Source organism: Oreochromis aureus, linkage group 18 (assembly GCF_013358895.1).
Source record: "Oreochromis aureus strain Israel breed Guangdong linkage group 18, ZZ_aureus, whole genome shotgun sequence".
Classification (NCBI taxonomy): Eukaryota; Metazoa; Chordata; class Actinopteri; order Cichliformes; family Cichlidae; genus Oreochromis; species Oreochromis aureus.
In genome coordinates, this window is record NC_052959.1 from 21,753,274 (window position 1) to 21,768,035 (window position 14,762).

Genomic DNA, 14,762 nt, shown 5'->3' on the forward strand with positions numbered 1-14,762 from the left:
GAGAAGGAGTAAAACATGTGTATAAATTAAACATTAAATCCTACGATTTCCTTCATCTTCCTTCAAACTCTCTCTGTTTTATTGTCTCTGTGTAAACGAAGATGATCCTTATAAAAGATAAGTAAAATATCTTCAGTTTCTTATTGTCGACAAAAGTCACGAGAATCGTCAGTGTGTGGGATGGACTCTGGCTCTCTTCCCCAAGTTTTCTTCCTGTTACGCCCACATCGCAACCGAAAGTGTAACTTATTTTATCTGTTTCTGTTAGATTTGTATAGTAATTTAGTGAAATAAAGCCTACAAATGTATTACAGAGCACCGTGTTAAGATGTGATATCATGGTGTCTGCGTTGCTTATCTTCGGTAAGTACAGCAGCAGTTTCGTGTATACGACACAGCTTGTAGCTTAAGCTAACCCTTAGCTTAGCTTGTGCGCTAACTGAGATATAGGTCTATCCCAGGATATTAATATTCTTGTTTTCCTGTAGGATATGCCGCCGTCTTCATAGTGCCCGTGTTATCCTGTCGCCCAAAGGAGTATAAAACAAATGATGGACAGTGCTGCCCGACGTGCAACGAAGGTAGGAAGAAAAGCGATGACTGCAATGAAACTCTCGCCAGTATTTAAACAAACTATTGTTTGGACAGAAATGTGCACAAACCTCCAAAGCAGGTCATTCTGAAACACAATAGCTTTATAGAAGAAGGAAAACCCCCACAAACCACATATCGATAAGGGGACATTGATATTTGATCCGCTTTTGGTTTCGTCTTTGAAATTACACGATAGACAAAATGCTGTTCACAGGACAGCAAGAGTAATCGATCTGGAGAATCTTGTCTTCGCTATCGTTCCCCTCGTATGTTTTATCACTCCGACTTCAGCGTTTTCGCTGCATAACTAAAGCGTGCAGTTTACTTTGTGTTCACGCAAATGGAGTCGAGTCAACTATCGCCACCTGTGGCCAAGTGCCATAGCCTACCTACAGCCAGATTAACTTGTGACACACACGACTGCACCACGTTTGAATTTGTTTCATGCACAAAACATTTGTAACTTTCAATTTTGTCTGTTTTTGCATCTTGCAAATAAACCTTTAAACTGAATGAAATTATATTATGTATTTATTTTCAGCCTACATCAGTAGAAAATGCCAAATTACATACTGAAAGTAATAGAAGTCACCACTCATGATTTTAATTTTATTTACCATAACAAAGAAATACATCTTGAACAAATATATGACACATTAATATTTCACTAGAGTTGTAACATCACATGCTGTAAGCATAGTCTGCCTGTGTTAGGAGGTTAGGACCTATCACACAATCTGTTGTGTGATAGGTCCTAACACATCTGTTGTGTAGAACACAACAGATTTAGAACACAACATTTTAACTTTTTTCTTCTTTTTTTGTCTTGTTTTAAGCTTGTTTGCTTAACTGGACTCAGTTTGCAACTGAACAGCTCCACTCTCCTTTCTCCTCAATCCACTCTACAACAACAGTTCTCCTGCTTCCCTTTTGAAAACTCTTACAGATTCATCCATATCCAATTTTTTTGCTACTGACTTCTCATGGACCAAAATGACCTATTATGTAACATGGTGTGACGACAGGGGGTTAGGACCTATCACACAGCATTAACTTTCCCTTTGCGGGCTGCTGGAAGCTGGGGTGAAAAGTAAATGAGTTTTAGTAAAATCACTGAGCTTGACTAAAATAGATGTATTTTTTAGTTGTTAATTATCTCACGAGTCGCTGTGATTTTGACGACAGAGATTTGCTGCTTCATTTTGCTCTGCTCTGCCTACTGAGAAACCTATCAATGGGTCATTTATATACTAACAGTGATTGGATGTTTAGCTTGTGGGGGTGAGAGGGGGTTTTCTGCTGAGTTTTGTGTGAGCCTGTGCACAAACGGAGCACGAAAGGAAAGAGCGAACAAGAGGTGAAACCATGTCATCTGTGCCTTTTCCAGTGCATTTTTCAGATGCTGTAGTAAATCTTGTCCATATTCAGTTGTGGGTAATCTATTTTTTCCTTTCTCAGCTTCTGAAAGGTTGATTTAAGGGGGCAGGACGTTTGTTTAAGGGGGCGTTTTCCCTTCTTGCCCCAGTGTAGAGCCGCCTGGTCTATTATTAGATATTTTATGTTGCATTCAAGTAGTTAATATTGACTTCCTGCATCTCAGTTAAATTTAAAAGAAGAAATATGTGTTTTATTATTTTTATTATTATTTATCACAAGCAGTAAAATGAAGCACAAGTTGCATTACTAGCAATGGGAGACAATATATGTAAAGGCAAGAAGTCGGTAGTGACCAAGAAACCTATGAAGTACATTCCATGGTTCTTAAAACAATTAACAAAGATGGCTAATATGTATTTACATGTAAATGTGTTAATAATGTCTGTTTAAACATGATTATTTCCCATGATTATTTTCATGTTGGCTTGAAATAAAATATCTCCCTCTGCTGTTACTGCAGCTTCTGCATAAGTGTCCATTTCATGCTTTGGAGAGGTAAAGCATGAAATAGACACAGTGGACCGATGTGTCTGTTACATGTTTTGCTGTGATACTGGGTCAGGAAACTGGGCCACATTAAATTTGCAGATCTGTAATGTTGTAGCTGCTTGAATTACTGTATATTACACCCAACACTACAACTGCACAACTGTAGATTCACTCTGGGTTAAATGCTAAATGTCTGACATAAATGTTGTGTTATGTTGAACAGGTAGAGTTGTTCAGAGAGACTGCACAGCATATTCAGGAACTCGGTGCCGTTCATGTGAGCTGGGGACCTATATGAACAAACCCAACGGCCTGTATAACTGTTTCCCCTGCACTACCTGTGATACAGGTACAGTCAGAGGAGAAATCCTTTTTCAAATTTAGATTGAAAAAATAAAGCTTTCGTTTTAAAGTAAATTACAGAAACATCATTTTACACTAATGCTTTTTGTTTTGTTTTTTTAGGTCATGGTCTCTCTGTCAAGCAGAACTGTACAGCAACAACTGACACAGCGTGTGACGTTTTAAATGGATATTACTGCAAAGGTTTGACAGACAGTAACGGATGTAGTTTGGCAGAGAAACATTCACAGTGTGCAGCTGGTCAGAGGATAAAAGAACCTGGTAAGAAAAATTAAAGTCTAAGACCATTTAGATGAGCTGATAAATTAGAATTTTTTTTGTGTAACAATGAATGTGTTTCTTTCAGGAACCAGCAGAAGTGACACAGTGTGTGATGTTTTAAATGGATATTACTGCAAAGGTTTGACAGACAGTAACAGATGTAGTTTGGCAGAGAAACATTCACAGTGTGCAGCTGGTCAGAGGATAAAAGAACCTGGTAAGAAAATGTAAAGTCTGAGTCTATTTTTTTAGATGAGCTGATAAACTATGATTTTTGTTTTTTTTTCTGGATTCTGTGTAACAATGAATGTGTTTCCTTCAGGAACCAGCAGAAGTGACACAGTGTGTGAAGACTGTGAGCCAGGATTCTTTTCCAAGGACGGTGTGAACTGCACAGCTTGGACGATGTAGGTCATAATTTATTCTCAAATCACTCTAAAGGTGTATTATATATTCAGCTATTGATCATCAGTGTCTTAATGGAATCTCCAATATCCTGGGCTGTGTCACATCACATTGCCTGCAATAATACCAACATAAATTTCCATGTGATTTAGTGTCATACCAGAATATCATTGCTATAGCAACACCATGTGGTCATGTTCTCTTGTCTGTATATACAGTTGTATATTATCAATTATTAATTACCAATAATAATGTGGTGTCTCAATAATTATGTACTGATAATAATCATGATTAGGGATGGGTATCGTTTAGGTTTTATCCGATACCGGTGCCAAACCGGTACTTTTAAAACGGTGCCGGTGCTTAAACGGTGCTCAAACCGGTGCTTAAAGAATGGAGAACACAAACTTTGTCCAAAAACCTCTCATGTTTTTATTTTTAGCAGTCTCTATTTTTTCTGCAAAATGATAACCAAGTTAGCGTTTTCTGTTGATACAACATACCTCCTTTGGTTGGAACTGGTGCTTAAACAATGGAAAACACAAACTTTGTCCTAAATCCTCTCATGTTTAGCTGTTTTTTTTGTAAAAAGATAACAATGTTAGCCTTTTCTGCAGTTATAGGGCATATATGGTAAGAAGACAGCCGCATGTAACTACGACGGTGTTTGCTAGTTACATGCATTAATGTAATAATGTGGTTAGCGTACTCAACGTAAATTACACACGAACAACATGAAGCTACTCACGCAGAGGAGAACGGCGGCTGCTGCCATCATCATCCGTCATCATTTCTGCTACACTGACAGGGCTAGGGGCCAGGACTCTACTCTTCGGGTTTTTGGGGGATGCTAACTCCGGGTCCGATAACAGGCACCACACCCGCAGTAAATGTGCTCGGTGTGAGGTCTCGCAGCAAGCTATTAAATACGGTGCATTTCTCGGCTTTTAAAAAAACACTATGCGTCGCCAGGTGTTTCATCGGATTCGAGGTGTTACCTCCTTTGACAGTATCACAGTATCAGCTTAAAGCACTTGTTGCAGGCTGCTGAGTTTGCATCTTTTGCTGTGAAGTACAGCAAGACTTTTGACTGCTTCGCCTTGGGCATTTTTAATCTGTAGCTCTGCTCTAAAAGAACGTACACACCTGGGCCCGCCTACTATCCTTGTAAAGGTAAAATGATTGGCTAGAATCCAAAGTGTATGACATCTCAGGAAAAAAAAGCACCGAAATAAAGCACCGAAATGTGCGCTGCTTTTCGGTCTGGTTACTACAGTTTGTGTCAGAACCGGTACCATAATGGCACCGGATACCGGTACCCATCCCTAATCATGATTTTAATAATATAATATCTGTAGTGTGAAAGTCACATAGTGATAAATAATTGTCTATTTATTTGTTGTACACACTCTTGCTACATTCTCAGACTCTTTTTTTTTTCAGTTTAATTATTTTGCCACAAAGACAAAATAAAGGTTTAGAAAACCTTGACTTTAAAGTGTTTCTATAGATATTGCCGTAATGATTATTTACATGATTGTTGTGAAAATTGAATCATGACACCCCAATAAAATGTTAGTAAAATGATGAGAACTGGGTGGGCACAGATAGATTACTGGGTAGTTACAGGTAACTAGATATTAAAGTGGAGCCAGCTATTTGTTGATTGGGTCCATTGCAGGACATGTTTGTGCTGCACATTTGAGCCACAGACAGACAACAGGACAGTTAAACAGTTAATTCACATTGTTACAAACATCTTTACAGTGCAAACACAAATAAATACTGATAATAATGATTTATATATATTTTCTTTCTCTTTTGCCACAGTTGCTCTGAAAGCCAGATTAAAGTTGAAGAAGGAAGCTCAACCAGTGACGCTGTCTGTGGAAGCGCATCAAGACATCGTTATGGTTTAATTCCATCTGTTGTGCTTTTCCTAATAGTAATTTGCCTTGTGATAGCAGGATTTGTGAAAGCATGTAAGTACCATCTAACCAGTGTCAAATCTGCTCACTCTGCACAGCACCCACAGTCACTAACATGTTAATAACTCTGTTTTTTCATGAATCCAGATAAGAGCAGAAAATAATTGCTCAGGGACCACCGATGATGTCTGAGACTCGGGTTTCATGGCCTGATGGCAGAATGCGAACCTCGTGTCTGTCATCTCTCCAACATTTTAAAGGCAGGAGTGATGTTCTGACATTGATGGTGGCTTCACCTGATTCGGGACTCACTGTCCAACGTGTCATGTACCCAGATGTGCACAGCTGTTTAATCAAAGTGCCGCTGCAGTCATCTGTTGAGTGTGCTGACCAGCCATCACCAGTCCAGTTTTCTCTGCTTGATGCTCGCTCCATTACAGACAAACCACTTATTCTAAATGATCTCTTCATCAAGGAGTCTCCAGACGTTCTGCTCCTCACTGAGACATCACAGCAGGATATGGATCATGTTTATTTTGAGGAAATCTGGACAGCTGGCATCTCCATCATTGTAACTCGGTGTCTTTCGGGATGTGGCAGAGGACTTTCTGCTGTGTACCAGCACAGATTCACATGCAGGCTGATGAAGTCAGACGCTATTTCTTCATTTACATTACAGATGATTAAGGTTGGTTCTTTGAAAACATTTTATTGTATTTTAATCTACCGACCTTCTAGAGTCTTTTCAGCTGAATTCAGCGACCTTTCATCGTCAGACATTACATTGGGGAAGGTTGTAATTCTGAGATATTTTAACCTTCATATCGATGGATCCTGTAACTCAGCTGCTGATCTCATAACAGAGTCTTTGAACTTTAAGCACCATGTTTCTGGCCCCACACATATAAAAGGCCACACGCTGGATCTTGCTTTCTCCCTGGGTTTAAAAACAAATGATGTATGTGTGAAAAATGTACGTGTTCGAGACCACGGCTGTATATTTTTTAGTCTGTCATTTGTTCTGGATCCTTCACTTCATAAACTGATGGTTCAAAGGTGGATTATAAACCAGGATCCTGCTGCTAGGGTCCCTGCCTTTTTTGATGCCAACATGACTCATAGTGATTTTCACACATTTATTTTGTCCTTTAACAATGAATGTAAGTCTACTTTTAACACACTGGCACCCCTAAAACAAAGAATTGTCCAATGTTCAAGTTTTTGTATTTGGAAAAATGAACATATTAATTATTTTAGGAGATATTTGTACAAGTTGGAACATTTGTGGAAGGCTTCCAAGCTCCAGCTTCATGAGTTACATGTTAAAGAATCAGTTTCTTCACTAAATGACAGGTCAAAAAATGCCAGAATAGAGTATTGTTCTAATCTTATTGCTTCAGAAAAGAAAAATCTTCAAGTCTTGTTTGATACAATTAAGAACTTTGTCTCTCAGAATATTCCTCATGCACCAGTGTTTTTAAAGTCTGAGTGCAATAAGTTTTTGCACTGTTTTGTAATTAAGCTAATGATAAACAGGCTTAAGGACATGTTTGGGATTACTGGTGATGTTTTAAAATGGCTCATGTCATATCTATCTGGGAGATCTTTTAGTGTTTTTATGAATCAAGTTATCTCTGAAGCAACAGTTGTTCCTTCTGGGATACCTCAGGGGTCTGTTTTGGGTCCGATTCCTTGTTTGCTTCATGTGCTCCCTCTGGACCGAAATATTAGAACTCATTCATGCTGTATAGAGTCTACTAACTCTTTAAAAGAGCAGCCGAACACATTTTTGTACAAAGCTTGGTATTTTATGTTGTATTATATCTTTATGATACATTATCCTTTTGTTTCTTGTATAATTGTGAGGCAGTTTATTTGTAAAAAGTTACAAAATGTAAATAAATTTTAGTTACTCTCCTCTCTACTACACTTGATACTGTGTCCTTGTTTTACAAGAATAATTTCAATTTTTTATTAATCAATAACACTTCATAATAACTGTACACTTTTAACATAAGTAAGGTATTAGTTTTCAGTCTCCTTCAAATTTACAGTTCAGATTAAAGAAAACTTGTATTCACTTTGTCTAATCCCAAACATCTTCCTTGCTTTGCTCACTGTGCATTTAAAAATTAGCCTTTATGAACACTTTAGAGGATGTGGGGGTGACAGTCCATCTGTTCTGTTCTCTGTTCTGCTTTTTTTTGCTGTGCTGTTTGTTTTTAAGCCCTGACTCAATATACATGATTTCCTGCACATGCCTCAGGCTAAGTACATGCATTATACTGTGGAGTCCAAGTGTTCAGAGATATTTATAGGGAACTACGTCAAGACTTCACCATTAATTTTAGGTCATTTTTATTCTTCTCAAGAAAGTGCCTGATTAGTCCCATATTCATTTTACAACAAGACAAGCTCAAAGATAAGAGTCACAAACAACTACAACCACACTTCCAAACAAGATGGAAAGATGTGCAAAATATAAATAAAAACAATGCAATGATACTTACCTGTTGCTATGTCACCTGATGAGATGCAAAATGTTCCTCCAGCTGTTTCTGTTTGTTGCTACTTATTTCTTCAGCCTTCTGTTGCACTAATAGCAATGTTTTTCAGCGATCTTGTCATTGAAATTTTTTTTTCTTAAAATATAAATAAAATATGGGTTTATGAGATACGAAAATAGTTTATTTAACTTTCATAGTTCAAAACAGTAGTCATATACTATAATGTATGAGCACTGTCTCTGAACTATAAAAGCTGAATTTATAACCGAATTAACAGTTTACCTGTGTTCTGTTGCTCCTCACTGGTCGTCACTGCCCTGCCACTCCTGCTCTTGGCTGTGGGAGCTCTGTCTGCTGCCTCCATCTCCCCCTGCTGGGGTGGAGGCACAGTTGTGATAGTGATGTGTGGCCTTGGGTTTTCAGCACTCATGGGGGACCCCGGATGGCCGGCGTCTCCTGGTTCTTTCTTCTCTGCCTCTTGCTCTCCCTGTTTTCTCTTTCAGGCACTGCAAATAAGTGTGCTTTGCTACAGATGCAGCAATTGGAGACCAGCATGTCTGCTTGTTTCATCCCCCACCCCACTTCTTTTCTCTTTCTTTCTGTCCCGTTTTTTTTGTCTGTTCCTCTTTTTCCTTCTATCTTTTGCCAACCTGGCCTTCTCCTCCTGCCTGCTCCAGCATAATATCCAAACAGATAATAATAAAAATAATAAATAAATACAATAAAAATTTGAATAAGAGGAGCCTACAGAGAGTCCATAGTGCTTCTCTTAGAAAAGCAAATGGGTTTTGCACAACAAAGAAATCAGATCATGATTCTACAAACTACAAGTGTCGCATATGGCAGGTGTTTAAAAAAGATAATCCGCTGATCTGAATTTCCTTTAATACAAATAAATCATTTAACAAACATAAATACATTTATATTATCCAGGTATTTTCATATTTCACAAATGTTTGATTTTTTAGTGTAATCATGAACCTTAAAAAAACCCACACACATCAATGCAACAGATTCAAAAAGAAATCACTGAAACATTGAAAATGTTGCAGCTTCAATCCTCTTCCTCAGTCGTCTCCATGGATACATCATGTTTGTTACCTGTGGGCAAAGTTGAGAAATCAGGATGGAGAACTGAAGTGGATGATTGGTGTATGTGTTGAAATCTAGATAAGAGAGTGTACCTCATTTCCTGCTGCAGCAGATCAACAGCAGCAGGATGGTAGAGATGAAGTATGGACAGAAAACCAGCAGGTGGCAGAAGAGTCTTAGTACAGGTACAGAGGGTGAACGAGGACGAAGAGAGGAAGAGGCCGAAGGCTCAGTATTACCAGAAGGCGAGGGTGAGGGTGAAGGAGTGTACATTATGGTTGTGTGAGGGGGAGGAGGAGGAGGAGGCTCTGCAAGAGACATGATGAAGATGGTTCAGTTTATTATCAGGTCAGCAGTTTAGTTTATGCTTGTGAATGAATGCTTTTCTTATTTTAACTTTCTCACTTCCTGGAGTAAAGAGAGAAGAGGGATTTGTTTTAGAATTTTTTTTGCCCCCGACTCATATCTTTACAGCAGGAGTGATGTCGCTGCTCTGACCTTTGACCTTCAGCCTGCTTTGAGGAGACTGATGAATAGGAGTAGAACACCAGTAGAGCCCTTCATCAGACTGCTGCACATTATGGAGAATCAGTTTTCCTTCAGGTCCATCTCCAAGTTTGACTTCATCTTTGAAGAAATACGATTTTTTTGCTGAACCATTTCTGGGTTTGCAGAGCAGAGTGACATTACTTCCTGTGTTCACTGGAAGTGCCGGGATCTCCAGGATCAATTGTTTTTCTGACCAGCAGAGACAAACAGAGTCATTTAGAGACAGAGGTCCACAAAGCAGAGTCATACAGAGACAGCAAGACAGATGGGAACAGATCGCTTTCTGTACCTGAAACAGCGATGGAGACTTCATCGCTCTTCTGTCCAGATGAGTTTTCACACCAGAAACTTCCACCAGATGAGACGGAAAGATCCAGAACACAGAAGGAATTATTAAACCTTCTAAAGTCTGCAGCTGCTCCACAGCCCTCAGTGGATACTCCTCTGGTCCTCTTTACTGTCCATCCATCAGCTGTCTGACCATCATCAACACAACTCAGGGAGACATAACGGTCTCCTTTAAAGAACTGCTGATGGTTTGGGCTGACATACAGAGAGACTGGAGGACAGACAGAAACACAGATGGAGTAAATGTATTTGTATTATTGGTCGAGTGCCACTGAATAATTTCACTTCCATAAACTCACCTGCAGATACAGTCGGTGCAGACAGCAGCAGCACACACAGACCTGCAAAATGAAGACAGTCAATAAAGGTCAAAGGTCAGAGAGAGAGGAGTCTAAGTAAATTTTAGCAGCTATTAAAATTGCTGTGGGTAATAATACATCTGTGGGATGACCCCAACGATCATGGTGAGGTTTTCTTCTCGAGTGATCTTTTTTCCCCTCGCTTATTTATTCATTAGTTATTATTACTCTCTGGCTCTTCCACAGCGTGTCTTTTGTCCTGTCTCCTTCCCCACACTTGCTCATAGATAGTCATCTGATGTTTTCTCAGTATAATTGAAGAACCTTCATCTTACAATGTAAAGCACCTTGATGTGACTGTTCTTGTGTTTTGGAGCTATATACATTAGATTTTATTGAACTGTATTGACATTTAGTTATTATTTCACAAGAATACACTTTGCTGGGACAGTTAAGCCCTGATAACCTGACTGTTTATGTTGTACACACTTTACCAGTTTGAACTGGACATGATCAGAGAAGCACAGCAGTTAAACAGTAGAATAGAACAGTTTAATAATTCAGTTAAAACTTGTAAGGAAAAAGAAATTAGGGTCAAGTTTTGGCATTAGATGTGGGAGTTAAATGTTAAATGTTTTTTAAATCAGATAAAAATACTCTGCAGGTTAGTGCAGGATAAACAGGTTAGTTTGCTGTACTGTGTGATGGGGCACATTGGCTGTGATGCTCATGGTCTAGTATAAAGTTAGCACGTATAAACAGTATACTTCCAGTGTAGAGGATGGACACCTCAGGAAATATCTGCTTTCATCTTGATAGGTTTAGTTGTGTAAATCCACAAAGAGCAGTAAACCTCAGAGCAGCAGCAGGTCAGCTGATCACAGCCTTTACATTTATAAAATCTACCGTAGCTCTCAATAGAAATTATTGTAAGTTATGATTCTTTTCTGCACACGGAGACATTTCAACCGATTTTGGAGTTTTCCCACCTGCTGTATCTCACTTTAACCCCTGACTGTACACAATTTCTGTTTAGAGGCAAAGTCACCCTCTACAAAGTAGGAACAGAAAACAGAGCTAATTTTTATTTTCATGTTCACCTTAACTGACTCAAGCTGAGAATATTTATTAGAATTAAAATTTAGACTAAAATAAAGTTTGTATTCCCATCTACTAATATTATTTTATTATTACCTTAATATAGCAAGGTTTCGTTAGCTTTGCACGAAAATAGCTCTAAAAAGAATGTGTACTTTTTCACTTTTACTTGAGTAAAGAAGTTGAATCAGTACTTCAGCTTTTACTAGAATATTTTTAATACTAGTATCTGTACTTCTACTTAAGTACAGAATGTCTCTACTTTTGCCACTTCTGGTCACTTTCATAATCACAAATATAGTTTCATTTTTACTTTTACTTTTTTCCTTTTTGAGCAGGGGCATAATTTCCAGGGGGGTTAGGGGGGTTATCAGCCCCCCAGTAATCAGACCCAACCAATATAACTAGGGGTGGGTTTTTATAATCGATTTATCGATTAAAATCGATTCTGGCTTGGATAACGTAAAATCGATTCATTAAAATCCTGAATCGATTTTTTAATATAAATTTATTTTGCCCGAAATGCCAGAATCTCTGGTGAAATCTCACAAAATTTCAACAACCACCAAACAGCTAAGACAGTAAATGAGAGCAGGTACACGGATTCTGCACAAAGACTTAAACACACAGCGCGGAAACGCGGATCAGAATCAGTGAGATGTCACCTTTCTCACGGTCGGGGCTGAAAGCCGACAGCTCGCTGATTCTGATCTGTCGGCGGGTCCGCGCTTTGTGTTCACGCCCTTTATGCGCTGATTCTAAAGCTGTTTGTTTTATCTCTCTCCAAACAATATTGACCAAACCAGCAGCAAAAGAAGACCCAAACTACGCTTCACATGAACAACAACTCTTACTTTTACTGTTTTGCTTCCACCATGATTCTCTCTCTCTCTCTCTCTCTCTCTCTACTTCAAGAACAGTTTCCTATCTAAAAATCTGTTTTCTTCATTATTCGCTTGCTTGTTACGCACAAGTCTACCGTTGTTTACAGCGCTGTCGGCCGGTGTTTTTTTCCCCTTTTACATTCTTCCGAAAAGAAAACCTCATTTCTGCTGTTCAGTACTGAACCAATTTAAACTTTTTAAAATTATGCAAAATGCAAAACGCTTAACGTGTCTCTAATAAAACCACTGTAACGTCAGAGGTAATATTCATGTGTTGATTAATGGTTTTCTTTCGTTTTTGATGTACTGCAGAATGTTTTTTTATAAAACCCCAGGCCAGGAAAATCACCTTCATGTTTTTCTGTGTTTTATCATCAGCTACTTTGACACAAATGCATCTGCTGTGACGCTCACACCTTTGATAAAGTCTTGCGAGTGTCAGCTTCCTTTTTATTGATACAAAAATATGTAAATGTACTGATCTGAATTATAATATTTCTGACTGTCAAAATTTCCCAGTTTTAAATCGAATTGAATCGAATCGAATCGAATTGAATCCAATCGTGGATCGAATCGATTCAGGACCTTGTGAATCGGAATTGAATCGATTCTAGAAATCAGTGACGATACCCAGCCCTAAATATAACCACCCCAATAAAATTATGAATTATCTTGCATAAATAGGCTGTTGATTTTCTTTTACTCGTTTCAGGTATTACCAGCAAAAAAGTTGCATGTTTAATCATCTAGGAATTTACCCAGATTTCTGTTCAGCACAAAGTTACGCCGATGTTTTTGAGTGTGCACTGTGGTTTCCATTAGCTTCTGTTGTTTTCTAACATCTTTCTTTATTATTTTTTTCAGTCATCTAAAATGTTTCATATCTAGGTTTAATTAACTGTAAAAAGCTTGATGTTAAAAGTCTTCAGAAAGTCCTGACCCTTGTCTTAGATAAGCTTCTTCCCTGTCAGTGAAAGCTTACCAAATCCGATTCACATGTTTTCTGTTTTTTTCCTTAAGGCCAAACTTTCACTTCATTTTTTTCAGACCTTACATCTTTCCTTGTGACTGTAATGACCAAAGTTACAACATTTGTCTTAACAAAAACTGTCTTTCGTCTAACTTCGGTTTAATACTTAACTGAATTCTTACATAATTTTGCTCATACAAATACAACTAAAACAAATACAAACACAACTTTGTATATCCCAACAACAAAGTCATTTCTTTCACCTTCCCATAACATGTGAGTCCGGTAAAGTATGACTTAACACAGCAGCCTAATTGATGACATCACCATGTCACTAGGTGCTGGAAAATTTTATCCATCTAATCGACTTATCCATTTCAGGGTTGTGGGAGTGCTGGAGCCTATACCAGCTTATACAAGCAATTTAGAATCACCAGTTAACCCCATGCATGCCCTTTGATGGTAGGACAATCTGGAGTACTCGGAGAGAACCCACAAAATATGGAGAACACAAACTCCACACAGAAAGACCCCGTCAGATGGCTGATTCAAATGCATGACCTTCTTGCTGTGAGGCAACAGTATAACAGTGACAGAAATGTATAAAATAGAAGATAAAATGTGCCTCTTAAAGTTATAGTGAATGTTAGATGTTTTTCAAAGCAGTATTAACTAAAAATAAACAGATATTTCTGTGTTTTAGAGACAGAGTGACCCACAAACTCAAACAGATAGTATGAGAGAGAAATTCAACTAATCTCGAGGAGATTTTAATCTGTCTCTGAAATTATGTGTTTTCCGTTACTCATATGTGCTGAATCTATACTGAATTAATTAATAAATGACTAAGATAGAAGCTCTGTGTTTGACTCACCGAGTAGCAGAGAGACAGATGAGGTTTTCATGGTGTCTTAATGAAGATTTAACTCCACACTGAGCAGATAAACAACTTCAGCTTCCCCACTTCCCTGTTAGCACATCTAGGGATTTACTGGTTGGACTCTAAAGACTTTTATTTCCTCCTCTCTGTGACCTCAGTATCAGTGCTCCATGTTAAAGGTTCTCTCAGTTCCTTAAATGTCTCAGGAGGACAGCGCTATCCTTTAGAAGTGGGAAGCATCACATTCATCTGTGTGATCATTTCTCCCAGGCTGCCAGATTTATTCTCCTTCAAATACACACCAGTCCAGAGAACAATAGAAGATGATATGAAACACTGGAGGAATCTCCCACTATCAACCATCAAAATTAAAATCCTTTGTTGGACCATATTAGTCTTGATACAGCCTCTCCTGCCACATTAGATCAATCTCTCTCTTGTTATTGTAGTTGTTGTCAGGGTGTATGGGCTAAGCGTGTCCGGGGGTTGATACAGGGGCTGTGGTCTTGGCCAGCCCTGGCGCAAGGGCCTTTGGTGCATGCGTGGAACTGGTCTCTTTAGAACAGCACGCATCAACACCACATATGTGGGTGGAGTGAGGCATAGGGTCTTCTCAAAACCCCGCTCTCTGTTGGTCATCTTGGGCAGGGGGCGAGGA

At 38.6% G+C, this 14,762-nt stretch overlaps 2 protein-coding genes across 3 annotated transcripts; one reads left to right on the forward strand and one right to left on the reverse strand.

The window, feature by feature from the left end:
• Positions 1–61: 61 nt before the first annotated feature.
• On the forward strand, positions 62–8,152 carry LOC116321218 (tumor necrosis factor receptor superfamily member 14-like). Of its 2 annotated transcripts, XM_039601836.1 has the most exons (8): positions 155–363; positions 489–581; positions 2,744–2,869; positions 2,986–3,144; positions 3,230–3,361; positions 3,467–3,551; positions 5,380–5,531; positions 5,625–8,152. In XM_039601836.1, the coding sequence occupies exons 1-8, from the start codon at positions 339–341 to the stop codon at positions 5,639–5,641; spliced, it is 789 nt and encodes a 262-aa protein (XP_039457770.1). In that variant the 5' UTR covers positions 155–338; the 3' UTR covers positions 5,642–8,152. The 2 variants fall into 2 exon arrangements, with proteins under 2 accessions (XP_039457771.1, XP_039457770.1); XM_039601837.1 differs by lacking the exon at positions 3,230–3,361 and having other exon boundaries at positions 62–363.
• A 700-nt stretch (positions 8,153–8,852) lies between these two features.
• Positions 8,853–14,217, reverse strand: LOC120434218. The gene is made up of 6 exons (XM_039601877.1): positions 14,099–14,217; positions 10,273–10,314; positions 9,915–10,184; positions 9,575–9,814; positions 9,169–9,384; positions 8,853–9,085 (listed from the first exon to the last, which is right to left on the reverse strand). Exons 1-5 carry the CDS (start codon positions 14,127–14,129, stop codon positions 9,170–9,172), a joined length of 798 nt encoding a protein of 265 aa, XP_039457811.1. The 5' UTR covers positions 14,130–14,217; the 3' UTR covers positions 8,853–9,085; position 9,169.
• Between the last annotated feature and the right edge of the window lie 545 nt (positions 14,218–14,762).

Coding starts and splice junctions, on each gene's coding strand:
- LOC116321218 (XM_039601836.1), top strand. CDS start 339: ATGGTGTCTGCGTTGCTTATCTTCG. Junction 582..2,743: donor CTGCCCGACGTGCAACGAAG/GTAGGAAGAAAA, acceptor TATGTTGAACAG/GTAGAGTTGTTCAGAGAGAC. Junction 2,870..2,985: donor CTGCACTACCTGTGATACAG/GTACAGTCAGAG, acceptor TTGTTTTTTTAG/GTCATGGTCTCTCTGTCAAG.
- LOC120434218 (XM_039601877.1), bottom strand. CDS start 14,129: ATGAAAACCTCATCTGTCTCTCTGCTACTCG. Junction 10,315..14,098: donor ATCTGTCTCTCTGCTACTCG/GTGAGTCAAACA, acceptor TTCATTTTGCAG/GTCTGTGTGTGCTGCTGCTG. Junction 9,815..9,914: donor AGTCTCCATCGCTGTTTCAG/GTACAGAAAGCG, acceptor TCTGCTGGTCAG/AAAAACAATTGATCCTGGAG.